The 14,888-nt window shown below is 40.9% G+C and overlaps 1 protein-coding gene across 1 annotated transcript; it reads right to left on the reverse strand.

The window, feature by feature from the left end:
• Positions 1 to 103: 103 nt before the first annotated feature.
• On the reverse strand, positions 104 to 14,682 carry LOC143503633 (polyserase-2-like). Its single transcript, XM_076995680.1, has 10 exons — positions 14,540 to 14,682; positions 12,462 to 12,482; positions 7,995 to 8,163; positions 7,618 to 7,886; positions 6,657 to 6,799; positions 6,258 to 6,543; positions 5,535 to 5,706; positions 5,135 to 5,388; positions 3,377 to 3,474; positions 104 to 1,245 (listed from the first exon to the last, which is right to left on the reverse strand). The coding sequence occupies exons 1-10, from the start codon at positions 14,598 to 14,600 to the stop codon at positions 874 to 876; spliced, it is 1,845 nt and encodes a 614-aa protein (XP_076851795.1). The 5' UTR covers positions 14,601 to 14,682; the 3' UTR covers positions 104 to 873.
• Between the last annotated feature and the right edge of the window lie 206 nt (positions 14,683 to 14,888).

Consider the following 14,888-nt stretch of genomic DNA (forward strand, 5'->3'; position numbering starts at 1 on the left):
TAGCAGATGAGATGTAGATGCTGTAGTTATCTTGGCTTGAGGCCAAGGCCAGGTGTTTTACATAAACATGTAAACCAAAGGTAAACAAGAAACCCACAGAACATCATTTCAGAAATGTTTGTTATTTGTGTTGTGTGCATATCTCAACACAATGTGTACAGTTTCATTAAACCTGTACATAAAAGTGCAGTCATTAAACATCTCAGTAGAAGATCCAAAGCCTGAAAATGCAACTTAAATTCTGTATGTAAACAGTAACGTACACTTAGCGTCCTCAGTTTTCACAATTAAAATAAATATGGCTACAAGATAACAAAGGAAATCATCTTTCTTTTGTTAAAGCAAATATGTGTTCATGTGTACTGTTGTAAACCTAAAAACATAAGTAAACTCATAAAAACATAAGTAAACTTTGGAATGTACAGTAGCATTAATATTTGTGGATTATCACATCATTAGAACACTGCCAAGATAAAAACATCATGGGATCATTTGAATCACTTCAAAATCATGCAATGCTGTTCTTCAGTTATTATATCAATATCACCCAAAACACAGACACTGCATGATAAACTGAAGAAGAACAAATTCAGTTGTTAATTAAGACTGTAGGACTCACTTTTACCATAAAAGGAGACTGGTAATTTTCTAGCTCAGTTCAGGTTGTTTAACAATTAACGATTGCTACTAAGCCCTATTATGTTTTTTCCAAACAGATTACTACTATATGAAACACTTCCCCAGGTTTAAATAGCTTCCCAAGTGTTTTGCATAGTTCCCAACATTTATTGATGACGCAGTCCCTGAGTTAATCCTAGTAGTAGCAACAGTAAGGCTTGACTTTATTATACGTGTTCAGAAAGACTGTTGGTCTTAATCCAACACATGGATGATAGCAGGAAGTGAGAGTAGAAGGACAGAGAGGAACAGCTGGGTTCCACTACCAGGCTTGGAAGTGATGGTCAACGTGGATGCGGTGTTGCTAGGAAGGGAGCCCACTGTTGACTTCAGGAAAGAGGTGAAGTCCGAGGTTTTGGAGAAGGTCATTTGGCCTGAGGTCTGAGCAGCTACATTCAACTGGAGGCTTTTGCTGGAACTGGTGCTGTTGTTGGGACTGGTGCTATTAGAGCTGGTGCTGTTAGAAGTGGTGCTGGTGCTGTTGACAGTGCTATTCTGCATGGTCAGAACTGCGGCCTGGAACCATGACTTCCCAACCTGACACATCAGAGGTCCTCCCCTTTCACTCTGAGTGGAGAGAGTCAGACAGACAAACAACAGTTAGAGATAATGATTACAGGCCATTTTTCCACTCAGAGATTATGACGACTGATCTGGTTTTAGGGAACAGATTATTTTCTAAGCTTTATTCCTTTGTGTGTGTATTTGTATGTCTTTGTTCCTGTGGTCCCTATAGAGGAAGCCTGACTTTTCATTTGCTAGGTAACACTGACTTATCTCCAGAACACTGTGTACTAGGTACCAGATAAATACAAAACAAACAAAAGACATGTAGGCTATGTTTCTCTTGGGCTGAGAGGTTGGGGTGGGTCTTTTGAATAAAGATCCAAATGTCCTGTCACAGGTATGTTTGCTACTTTAAATTAATTTATTATTGTAAAGCAAGATACTTCACTGTGAAATCTTGAAATATTTATATTAGGGGTGGGACGCGATTAAAAAAATTAATCGAATTAATCGGAAGCTTTGTAATTAATTAATCGAAATTAATCGCATTTTAATCGCATTTCAGTATTTAACATGAGAAATATTAATTTAAGTTTGAATGATGAATGAATCAATGAACATAATCAAACTTCAACATCTTGTTTATTTTTCCACCAGTCTACTACACAGACCAATATATGAGTGCAGAAAACAGTTCAGAACATTGGAAATTCTGACCAAAAATGTTGTTTAATTTTGGGAGTTTTGCTCAGGATATTGGAAGAATTGAAGTAAATCAGAAGATGTTTTTTAATACCATTTTAGATGGTATACTTTTCTTAACTTTCCCAGGCCTCTGCCACAGGCATCTCCATAGTGCCTAGAAGTGGTCAAATGACTGGATCTTCCATTCATCATCTATAATATGAGCTGTCACACCAAGATCATTCTTGTTGCTAACAGAGGTCCAGTGATCCCCAGTCAGAGCCACATTTGTGGCGCTCTTCACAATAACCTGTTTTACTTCCCTTTCACGATAACCTGTTTTTTTCCCTCGTTCTTACGTACGAGGTTAATAAGTACTTGGTGCTAAGAACGTTTTGGGAAACTCACCCCCTGGACGGTAGTTCATAACTTGCATCAGTTGACGCAATGTGCAGCGCTTCTTGTAAGCCTTTATCTTCGACCACAGAGAGCGAACAACACAAATAATATGACGCGTCATTTATAAACGCGTGCGGAGTCGCGCGCTACGGTCACTCGCGAGATTAATCCAGTCTTAATGGTCCAATGAAGGTACTTTAAAAACCAGGACGTTTCCTCACTTTAAAAAAAACCCGGGACGACCGGGACAGGACGTTTAGGTCACCCTATCGTACTAGGAATACATTTAGCAGCTAAGTTATCATTACTGACCTGCGCGTTAAGCTGGGCGTACACTGTGCGATTTTTGGCCCATTTTCAGCCGATTTTTCACTCGTTTCGGCTCAATCGCGTGTCATGCATCGTATAGTTTACACAGGTAAACGAGGAGCGATTCACACCTCACGACCAACTCCCGATCAGAAATCGCAGCGTCGCAAGAATATCAAACATGTTTGAAATTCAAATCGCTCCTCGTGAGAGTATCGCACTGTTGAAGCAGCTCCACGAGCCGACTCTCCGCCACGAGTTAGTCGTACAGTTTGAGCTGGAGCTGAGTACACGATTTAAAATATCGTACAGTGTACGCCCAGCTTTAGCTGCAACATGTTTTGCGTTGAGGTGGTAACGAAGGGTGGAAGTGCTCCTGTGATAAGCGAACTCCTTCCTACATAAAGTGTAAATAACACTATTTTTGTTTGAACTTCCATCTGGAAGTTTCTTATATTTAAATTTCCCATCCACCAGCGTAGCCTCTTTAGTCATCTGCATCATGCTCATCTTATCGTGCGTCCATATAATCTGTACGCCTGGAACTCGTGCACTGAGAAACATTCCACGATGCAAAAGTGTATCGTGCGTTAAAATGCGTTAATTTTTTTAGTGCGTTAATTTTCCTGTAATTAATTAATCGAAATTAACGCGTTAAAGTCCCACCACTAATTTATATCTAATGTTTTCCTGGAAGCAAGCCCTAAATGTCACAATGCTTATTAATCTATGTTGGTGAACTCCTTATTAAAGCGTTAGCAGACTTTCACAGTAAAAAGAAGGGTATTTATGTTGAGACCTGTTCTAGGGGAAATACGTCTGTGCAGATACTGGTAGATGCAGATCCACTATCACAGCTCACTATAGAAGTGCTGAATTGCTGAAGAGTTTGTTGAGCTACAGCAGGGAAGAAAATAAAGAGACTTAGACGATTTAGAAATGAACACATTTTCTTTCTCTAACACACACACACACACACACACACACACACACACACAGCCCCGTCGACAGGGGGGGGACAACCGGGTCTGTTGTCCCGGGCCCCAGGGCCAGGGGGGCCCATCAAAGAGCCCAGCAATTTATTTTTTATTTAAAGTCTATAATTTTAAATATAATCTTGAAATCTTTCATTAATATAAAATTCTGTACTCAAAATAAGCTCAATGGCTAAAATATATGTTTTTTACCTATCTGCATATTTTCCATTAAGTGCATACACCCCCGCCTCCCACTGAAAAATGGTTTGATCCAGCACCAACAGCGGGAAATGCAGTGGTGGATAGTTAAAGTAAACAGAAATCTGGAGCGCAGAAAAGAAAAGAAAAACATTTACCTGACGAATTTTAACAGAGGTGGGACCAAGTCAGTGTTTTGCAAGTCTCAAGTAAGTCCAAGTCTTTATCCTCAAGTCCCGAGTCAAGTCTCAAGCAAAGACAGTCAACTCAAGTCAAGTCTCGAGTCAAGACAGACAACCGTCAAGTCAAGTCCCAAGTCTGAAACTTGGAATTTCAAGTCCTTTCGAGTCTTTTTTTTTTTTTTACAGGCACCAGCGCTTTACGAATGCTACGCTGATGCGTTTCTTTACTCGTTTTGTTGGTGTCCGCCAGCCAAAAGATGACAGATCATTTACATTTTATCTTCTCTTAATTACATAAATGTACTTAAACAAGAATGTTTCGTTACATCATTTTACACGAAAATAGCAAGCTTCATCATAAGCAAGATGCTGTCATTACGAATGGTTATTCTAAACATTTGGATAAAATGTTTAAATATAGATTAATAAAAGGTTAGGGTTATTTTTTCATTGTTTTCTGTTATTGTGGGGTCACGGTGTTACCTGGAGATTCAGTGGGGTCACATATTCTGATGGCTGCCGTCAGAATTGGTGACCCCAGTTAAAAAGGCTCACCTGTACATCCCATTCGTGATTTCTTTGTTGGCTGCAATGGTGAGGGGATGGTAAATCTTGTTTAAGTACATTTATGTAATTAAGAGACGATAAATGTAAATATAAACATCTGTCATATTTTGGCTCGTGTACACCAACAAAACGAGTAAAGAAAGTGCATCAGCGTAGTTTACGTAGCATTCGTAAAGCGTTTGTGCCTCTGAACAGAAACTGTGAAATAGCGCCCCCTGTGGTCACAAAACTCGACGGTCACAGAATCTGGTGTAACGCCGGTCTGCGTCAGAAGGATGGAAATGAAATTAATGGGGCGCACTTTATAAATATTAATATGCGTTTTAAAATTTAGATTTGGGGTAAAAAAAATCAAGTCTTTGCAAGTAAACAGGTTCAAGTCCAATTCAAGTCCAAGTCTCTGAATATTTTTTCAAGTCAAGTCAAAAGTCTTAATATTAATGACTCGAGTCTGACTCGAGTCCAAGTCATGTGACTCGAGTCCCCACCTCTGAATTTTAATGTTGCGTTGTGTTCCAGGTTGGAAAAGTGCTGGAATTTAGGCTAAAGTACTTGAAAATGCTTGAAATTGTAACTACTTCGTTTCACAACAAATAGCACACACACACACACACGCACACGCACACCCTATACCTCCCCCTCCTGAGCCCCAGCCAGCTGTCCAGCATTGAGTGTTTATGGCGAAGTTGTTGCTGCCCTGGTCCACACATATGGGCTGGATGTAGTTGGACAGTGTTGGTGTGCCAGCCAGTCCCAGCACTGCTATGTTGTTTTGTGAAGTGTTGCTGAACGTAATGTTTGCCACGTTGATGGACACCTCGTTGCTATTGTTGCCATTCTGCATAAGGCGGCCCAGGACCACCGTCCAACCAGAAGCTTTGGTAGAGCTGGAGAAAAATGCAAACCAATCACAGCTAAGTTCTGCTGCCCATGTGTGTTGATGTGGTCCGGACCATTGACTGGACCTTTAAGTGGCATTTGTGTTTTTAATAATTTGTTTGGTATTATCTGCCCATTGATTTTTGCCCATTACCCAGAGAAGCAGTCAGCAGAGCTCATGACAAACTGGGTGGAGATCAGCGTTCCTCCACAGATGTGGGTACCGTTGCGCTGAACACTGGCAATCCAAGGCCACATGCCGGCAGACGCCAACCCAGTGACAGCTCCTGAAGGATTATTCAGGTTGGCATTGCCACACACCACAGCTGGAGAAACAGAGAAGAAATTAATATAACAGCAGACTGGAGAGTGCCTGTATAAAAGTGAAGCACAATGATGCAGCACTACTGTAGGGACAGTAGTGGTAATGTTGGGATTAAAGGTAATGTGAAGAGTATTGTGGCAGTAGTGGTAATGTTGGGATTAAAGGTAACGTGAAGAGTATTGTGGCAGTAGTGGTAATGTTGGGATTAAAGGTAACGTGAAGAGTATTGTGGCAGTAGTGGTAATGTTGGGATTAAAGGTAACGTGAAGAGTATTGTGGCAGTAGTGGTAATGTTGGGATTAAAGGTAACGTGAAGAGTATTGTGGCAGTAGTGGTAATGTTGGGATTAAAGGTAACATGAAGAGTATTGTGGCACTAGTGGTAATGTTGGGATTAAAGGTAACGTGAAGAATATTGTGGCAGTAGTTGTGAGAGTAACAGGGTCCTCGCCCACAGGCTTTATTCTTTGCACTCCACATGCAAAAAGTTTCACACTGCTACTGATGAAAGCCTTAATTTATGATGATGTATGGTAAATACAGACATTCTTACATGGAGCAGTGGTAGTTGTGGCTATTGGGGTGGTTGTTGGGGTGGTCGTGGCAGGAGGCAGGTTGCTGCAGGACACACTCAGGTCTGCGTTGGTGCCACTGGACGTGTATGTGACGTAACCTGGCTGGTTGCTGGTGATCACCTGGTTGATCCAGGGCTGGTACTGAGACACTCTCGTGTACACACCAGGGAAATTTGCCTCAGCACAGCTATGACCAAAGCTCACAATCCCAGCCTGGAGCCAAACAGAGCCCTGTTTGACCACTAGTGGACCTCCAGAGTCACCCTGTGTGGTGCCAGAGATACATTACTGTTCTCCAAATGAACACACTGTTAAATAGGAAAAAAACCTGAAAGTTAGCAGAAAACCTGAAAGTTAGCAGAAAAAGGTAAAATTACCTGACAGGAGTCTTTACCCCCTGATAAAACTCCAGCACAAATCATGTTGCCTGTGATCCCTCCACCATATAAGCAGAAACATTTCCTGTTCCCAATAATTGGGACTTGCACTTCCTGAAGGTTCCCAGGTGCTGGAAGACTTACTGTAACACACAAAGAATCATTATATCCAGGGCTTAATTTGTAAATCAAACATTGCCGGAACGCAAGCAAACAGCGGGGGGGGGGGGGGGGGGGGGGGGGTGACGAACGTAAATTGTTACACTGGCCACTGGCGGTATAAAATGTTACCGGATCGAGGCAAACAGTTGCCGGAACGCGCGCTTCAAAATTAAAGAGTTCCCGGATCCTGTTCGGCTCAGATTAAGCCCTGATTATATCTCTTGGATATTGGTAGCAGTGTTTTATTCCATGGGCTATAATTACTAATACTACAAACCTACAAGATTTACAAAGGATTGTAAAAGCAAAAAAAAAAAAATAGTTTTACTCAAGTATACTTATCCTGTTTTATTACAGTCCTTCCCAATGGGACTCCTGAAGCCTCAGAGGTTAGAGACTGTACACAATATACAGTTAGAGCTAATGGTAAATTACTTGATCCAGAAAATAAACCAAACTATAAGTGTAAAGCCGATGGCTGTAGAATGAATTTCTAGCACCACTACAGACTGAGGTCAATGGTCAGAGTGCACACAGACTATCATACTGATAAAGTACGTATGTAGTTTGGATGAGAGTGTATGTAAGTCACTCTGGATAAGAGTGTGTGCTGACAGTGTAATGGAATTAGGTTTTATGTAATATTTAAACAGACAGGCACTGTATATGGTAATGTAAGATGTAGGCTCAGCCCTCAGTGTCTGTTCATCAGGATGTAACAGATGCAGCTGTTCTGATCCCACAGCAGTGCTCTCAGTTTGATGAGTTTTCACATGGTTCTTCATAAAGGGTTTCTCACCTCCACTGGCGATGTTTCCCCAGCCAGTGACCCAGCTCAGGGTTCCATTGAAGAAGGTGCTGCTATAGTCAGCCAGGCAGACTGGAGTGATGTAGGAGGTGAATGTCACCGTGGAAGACAGCCGAAGCAGGGCCAGGTCGTTGTCATGAGTATTTCCATTGTAGTTGGGGTGTATGGTAACACTTGTGACAGTTCTGGACACCTGATTTGTGTTAGTTCCAGTCAGAGATTGTGTACCCAGATACACAGTCACTTGAGAGGCAGTATAACTGAAAAGAGAGAAGAGACATTCTTATCCTGGTCATCTGAGACTGTGGTCATGTTTTGTGACTTATGCATTATGAGCTCCTCAGCATAATGTGGGTTCTACTCGGTACCTTCCAAAGCAGTGGGCTGCTGTCAGAACCCAGCCATTGTTGATGAGGGATCCACCACAGAAATGGAAATTATAGGCAGTGAGACGTAGGCTGACTTGCCAAGGCCAAGAACCAGCAGTTGCAGCCTGTCCTCCCACAATCTTGTTGTTCAAGCTAGCCACACCACACACTGAAACAGAAAAGGCAGGACAAGTGTTGTCTGGCTACATGTTTGTCTTATTAATAATAATTATATTAGCATCACAACCAGCATCTAATTGCTAACATCTAACATCTAATTGCTAACATTATATACTATATGTATATACATTTCCTGGCCAAAACAAAGTTGCCACCAAAAAAAAAGTCACACACTAATATTTCATTGGACCACCCTTAGCTTTGATTACGGAGCACATTCATTGTGGCATTGTTTAGATAAGCTTCTGCAATGTCACAAGATTTATTTAAATCGTGTTGCATTCATTTTTCACCAAGATCTCACATTGATAATGGTAGAGTCTGACTGATGCACAAAGCCTTCTCCAGCATATCCCAAAGATTCTCAATGGGGTTAAATTATGTCCATGTGTGAAAATGATGTCTCATGCTCCCTGAACAACACTTTCACAATTACAACCTGGCATTGTCATCTTGGAATATGCCCATGCCATCAGGTAAGAAAAAAATCCATTGATGGAATAACCTGATCATTTAGTATATTCATGTAGTCAGCTGACCTCATTCTTTGAGCACATACTGTTGCTGAACCCAGACATGACCAACTTCAGCACCACCAAATCATAGCCCCACCTGATCACATCAGCCACCTTTCTTCTTACCCTGATATGCCCATCATTCTGGAGCAGGGTAAATCTGGACTCATCAGACCACATGACCCTCTTCCATTGCTCCAGAGCAGTGGCGTGCACACATAGACATCAGGTGGTGCTAAAGCACCACCAACTCTGCCCTTTATCAACGAAAGTGCCCTTTTGAAACTTCGGTTTAAAAAAAATATTATTATTATTAACATTTTCCTGAGGTCGGTTTAAAATGATCTTTAGAAAACCTGAGCAATTAAAAACAATGCCCTGAAATGAGCCACCACCTCGCACACACCCGACCTCTCTCTTCCTTTAACATCAGATGTGCTGCAGCAACAGTTCAGTTCAGCGAGTGGAAGGAAGCGTCTTCAGCACAGCACACACGGTCACAGATAGACTTCTTCTCCCGTGCCCCACCAGCCAGGTCACATACGCATCAAGTCAAATCGTACCGTTTGCCCTCTAAGCCCAACGTGAAATCATTTTGTTGTGCAGTAAAATGTCTCATACAGCACCAAACTACTAAGCATTTTTAGCCGACTGGTTACCCGATAAACTAATCGCTCTAGCCCAAATCAATGATAGATAACGTGAGGACGACCACATACAGATAATTAAGGTAGAGTTTACAAATCTGTGTGTTAAGCTGAATGTTTTCTGTTGTATAGGTTTTGTTAGGCAACATAAATTAACACATTCGTTTGTGAAAGAAGAAACGGGAAGTTCCCCATTACCTGTGAAAAATGCCAATCTGCATTCATGTAATGAAAACACTCAGTAGCCTATAACTCCTTCTCCTACTCAGAGGCGGTCTTTGCATAGAGGCGTTCCTAGGCAATTGCCTTGGGCCCCTCCCACTGCAGCCCACTGTAGGGGCCCCCTGACTAGCTGGTTTATACTTGACGCGGCGCGAGGGTCCGCGCGGCGAAAATGACGTAATCGATGTGGCTCCGCCCATGCGCGAGGGCCTCGCGCGCTGTCCGTTCGCGAGGTCGTGCACCTCTCGAATTTTGTAACTTCGCGCGCGCGCCGCGCTTCAGCGCGATGGACAAAGTCATGTTTGCCGGGTTCATACACCTATACAAGGTGGAATTAAAGCACTTGTACGTCACTTTAAAGGTCCATTTCAGTATTTCCCAGCACGGTAAACTTAATTAAGTTAAATATTTATACATATACTCAAAATGAATCGAAATAATTTGCTTTTTTATCACATTATTTAACGGTTGTTTATTTTCAAAACGCCCAATCTTAACATCTTCACGTTATCTTATGTTTCGTCCTGGAATTACAAGAGGAACGTATAGTTTCGGACAACACTGCAAAGCCATATTCTGCAGTGACGCTCGCGAAAGTATAAACGCCTACACCGCTTGCGCAGGGTCGCGCGAGGTGGGCGGAGTCGCGCGCTACGGCCGCTCGCGAAATAACCAAGCCTGGTTTCTACTTTCGCGAGTGACCGTAGCGCGCGACTCCGCCCACCTCGCGCGACCCTGCGCATGGTGGAAGCGTTTATACTTTCCGCGTGCAGTGTTCTCCGAAACGATATGTGGTAGTATAAAGAAACACCGCTCAGAAACAGGGGAATGAACATTTACCTGACCAATTTTAATGTTGCTTTGTGTTTCAGGTTTGAATGTGCTGGAATTTAGGCTAAAGTACTTGAAAATGCTTGAAATTGTAACTACTTCGTTTCACAACAAATAGCTGTCTGACTGAACTGTTTTCTTGTATTACGTTAACAAATACGAGCCTCTTGTAATTCCAGGACGAAACATGAGAGAACGTGAAGACGTTAAGATTGGGCGTTTTGAAAATAAACAGCCATTAAATAATGTGATTAAAAGCGAATTCTTTCGAATCATTTCGATTATATGTATAAATATTTAACTTATTTAAGTTTTTTGTGCTGAGAAATATTGAACTGGACCTTGAAAGTGACGTACAAGTGCTTTAATTCCACCTTGTAAAGGTGTATGAGCCCAGCAAACATGACTTTGTTCATTGCGCTCAGACGCGGCGCGCGCGAAGTTACAAAATTCGAGAGGTGCCCTCGCGCACGGACGGAGCCACAGCGATTATGTCATTTTCGCCGCGCGGACCCTCGCGCCGCTCGCGACGCGTCAAGTATAACCAGGCTTTATTTCTCGCATATTAATGTTAATGGGCCTCCTAGCTAAATTCGCCTTGAGCCCCCAAATTGCTAAGTCCGCCACTGCTCCTACTTTTTGGTCTTTTTACTGTTTTAATTGTAGGCCTATATTGATTTACTAATAGCAAAATATATGCAACAAGGCCTGCAGACAATGGAGGGTAAACAGAAGTTAACTGAAGGACTTAACAATGACTGTATATAGTTAATATTGGATATGGATTTTATCAGTTGGCGGTGTGACTTTTTTCCATTGAAAACTCACGTTTAGAGAATGTTACAAATAAAAGTCAAATTTCATTCAACATGTGCTTGTAATAATTTTTTATAATGAAGTGCGCTAAAAAGTGCCCCCCCTCCCCCCCGAGCACTTGCCCCTCAAAATGTCTGTGCACGCCACTGCTCCAGAGTCCAATATTTATGCTCCCTAGCAAATTCAAGCCTTTTTTCTGGTTAGCCTCACTGATTAGTAGTTTTCTTAAAGCTACACAGCTGTCCCAGTCCCTTGAGTTCCCTTCATGTTGTGCATGTGGAAATGCTTTTACTTTACCTATTAATCATAGCCCTGAGTTTTACTGTTGTTTTTCTTCTATATAATTCACAGAAATTTTTTCTGATTTTCCGGCCATATTTCTTCCTCGAAGTCAATAGTTCCCCCCTTTCCTTCCAGTTTTTAATAATGCGTTGAACAGTTCTTAATTGTATTCATTGTTCAATTGTATTAGTTTCTGCAATCCCCTGAGATGTTTTCTCTGCTTGATGTATGCCAGAGATTTGACCCTTCTCAAACAGACTAACATCTTTTCCACGACTATGAGATGTGACTTTCGACATAGCTGTAAAAAATGAGAAGCAACTCATTGCACCAGTTGGGGTTAAATAATTTGTTGCCAGCTGAAAGATAATGGCCTTTCATGCAGAAATAATCCAATAGGCGGTTCGTACCTATTTGCTTACTAAAATCCAGGTGGTGACTTTTTTTGGACAGGCAGTGTATATATACTATATAAGCTTGCATTTATAGATAATAATAATGAATGGTGTTAGTTATTGGTATGTGACTGTTCGGTTATACTTTATGTGCTAATATGTGTGCCACTGTGTATGTTTGATTTTAGAGCTACACATGGTTCAGTCCAATGACAGTGAAGTTTGTCTTACATGAATGTGTGTCTGCTTAGAATGTAATGTTGCGTTAAGCCCAGCTGGGTCAATACAAGAATAAACTTAATGCAAAAATCTAGAAAAAATAAAATAATAAAATCCATTTTCTGTATAAAGACATTTTCTGTATAACAAGCAGCCTTGCGTACCAAGATGTTGCTATCTTGAAAAACATTTGAATATTCTTGTACCAATATGTTATCACATACAGTTAGTGAGCTTTTATGGTTGCAGGTAACATTGCCTTAGCTGCATTCATCTCTTTCTTTCTCTCCAAATCTTATTTACTAAATGATGTACTAACTATAACTGTGTACTGTAGTATTTTATTCATGTATTACTTACCACTCAGCTGTGAGTTGCATCCTGGAACACAGAACAAAGGTAATGCCCATTAAGTTCAATTTTATTTATTTTTATTTTGTCATATACTCAAACAGTATATGACAAGGATGAAAAGATGTATATGAGAATATAGAATGTATTTTTTTCTTGAGAATGTTTTCTATTGTTCTGGCCAAATAAGTCACTTTTGTGACACATTTTGTGATTTTTTTGTTCACATTTCAGCTCAAATACTGAGAATAACACATCAGACACACTTCAGAGTATAATGCAATTCAGATCTGTGGATGTCAATGTAATTTTTCCCTCAGCCAGCTAAAGGATGATTATTTTTAGTAGGTACAGTTATATGTAATCCAATATTGTTGCAAAACCAGAACCTCTTCCTCTGTTTGTATAGCTTGTCTTTGTGGTTGCATGTAGTTTAGCAGAGTGGATGTGCTGGTTTTCCTATCCAATATACTCCTATTGGTTTATTGGTTGTCAGGTCTAAAGGCTCTTCCCCAGTCTGCCAACAGAGGTCTTCGTTGCCAAAATCTTGAGACTCTGCTCCTCAGCTCCTTCAGCATTACTGCTAATTAAGTTACCTATTTATACCTGCCTGTTTCAGTATGTCATTGCAAAGTATTGCCAATAACTCCAGAGATTATACCGAGCTTCTAGTTTCTAGTATATTTTTCTTAGCCTACCTGTGTTCTGAATTCCCTGCCTGCTCTCTGGTGTCAGCCTGGCCCTTTTTGTACCTCTACCTTGTTTACTAAATTGTATCTACTGTTGTCGTCCTTTGGATCTCTGTTTTGTGTCTTTTGCCTCCTGCCTGATGCCCTGTACCTCTGCCTGTTTGGACTGTTCTCCTGTATGGACTGCTCTCCTGTATGGATTGTTCTTCTGGTGTTGACCTGGACTGTAATATTGTATTTTTGCCCTGTTCTATCATTAAACCATACCTGTTTGAATCTGGTTGTGGATACTCATTCTCTTGACCTTGGTCAATTCTCCTATAACTAGACCATAGCTATCACTAGGGTAACCAGATCTGGGATCGCGATAAAGAGGACACCTCAGCGGGGGTGGGAGAAACTGCTTTATTGGACAACAACAGAACAAAGACTCCAGCGATGTTGAACTGAAGACTAAGGTACTAGCATTATAGCCATTACATGTGCTAAGTAGACCACAAATACAAGAGACCAGTACTGGCAGAACCAGTCAGTTCAAACCAGGGTTTCTCTCCTCAGCTGAGGAACTTTGAGACCAAACAAACAATCCACATTTTTACTTAAACCTATCTCAATGCACTTAAACCCATCTTAATGAAAGGTATTCATTATTCTTAATGTCTTTGTCTTTTGCATACTGGGGGGTGAATTAGAGCAAAAATGTGGACCTTCCAGTGGAGTATGGGGACAGAGATAAGACACCATGTACCAGAAAGACATTCACAAACGTGTAGCGGTGTGCTGACGTCACTATAACACCAGTGATCTAAAAATCCCCATGTTGGCTATCATGGACCAAGAAGCAGCACACATGCAATCCCACCCTTCCTCCTTACAATATTTAGTGCAAAATAAAAAACGCAACAAATTAACCAAGAAGATACATAATTAAAGCCTTATTTCAGTGAGAGTACGTCCACAACATACAAGTAAATTTGTACATTTAATACAATTTGGTAGAGAAGTGAATAATCATGAAAAGTAAGATTAAATAAATTTACAAAGCTGTTCTGATTATATTAATTCATGAAATATACTACAGTGGAGAATGTCCCCTTTGAAGTTTTGTCCTGTTTTTTCAATGATTCTCTTACATACAGCCTGTTTTTTCTTTATATGATTCCTATTAAGTGAACAAACTAACAGTCAAAACAAAGAGTATATTATAATATTTCTATATCTGACATTAGATGTTTTGATGAGAATTAGACCACAATCCATTTTCTTTTGACATCTTGTATATGTACACTCACGTGTCTGTGTTTAAACTGGTTAGGTGAGTTCAATTTACAGTCAGGTCCTCTTTGGTTTAGAGAGCAGATAAATAAATTTAAAAATGTACTGATTATATAAACTTACCTTTGGGTAGGTAGCTGAGTAGAAACCCCACACAGAGCGTCCTGAACATCACCACCATCATGTTGACTGAAGATACACTGTCCCTTACCTCACTGCTTCCTTACATATACCTGCATGAACCTCCTCCCCTCACCTCTTGCTCTAGTCAGTATTCTAGTCACACCTCTCTCCCTCTCTCTGTCCTTTCTGAACTGGTGTCACATCTGATTGCATACCCAAATTCTGACTTGTTACAAACAGCATATTTGATATGCATTCATGAAACACTGGACGTCAGATTCACCAGGTTCATTCTAAATCTTTAGTCTGTTCCAGTGCTTTGGAATATTTAACTTAACATGATACTTCC

The sequence above is a fragment of the Brachyhypopomus gauderio genome, chromosome 2, assembly GCF_052324685.1.
Source record: "Brachyhypopomus gauderio isolate BG-103 chromosome 2, BGAUD_0.2, whole genome shotgun sequence".
In the NCBI taxonomy this organism is placed as follows: domain Eukaryota; kingdom Metazoa; phylum Chordata; class Actinopteri; order Gymnotiformes; family Hypopomidae; genus Brachyhypopomus; species Brachyhypopomus gauderio.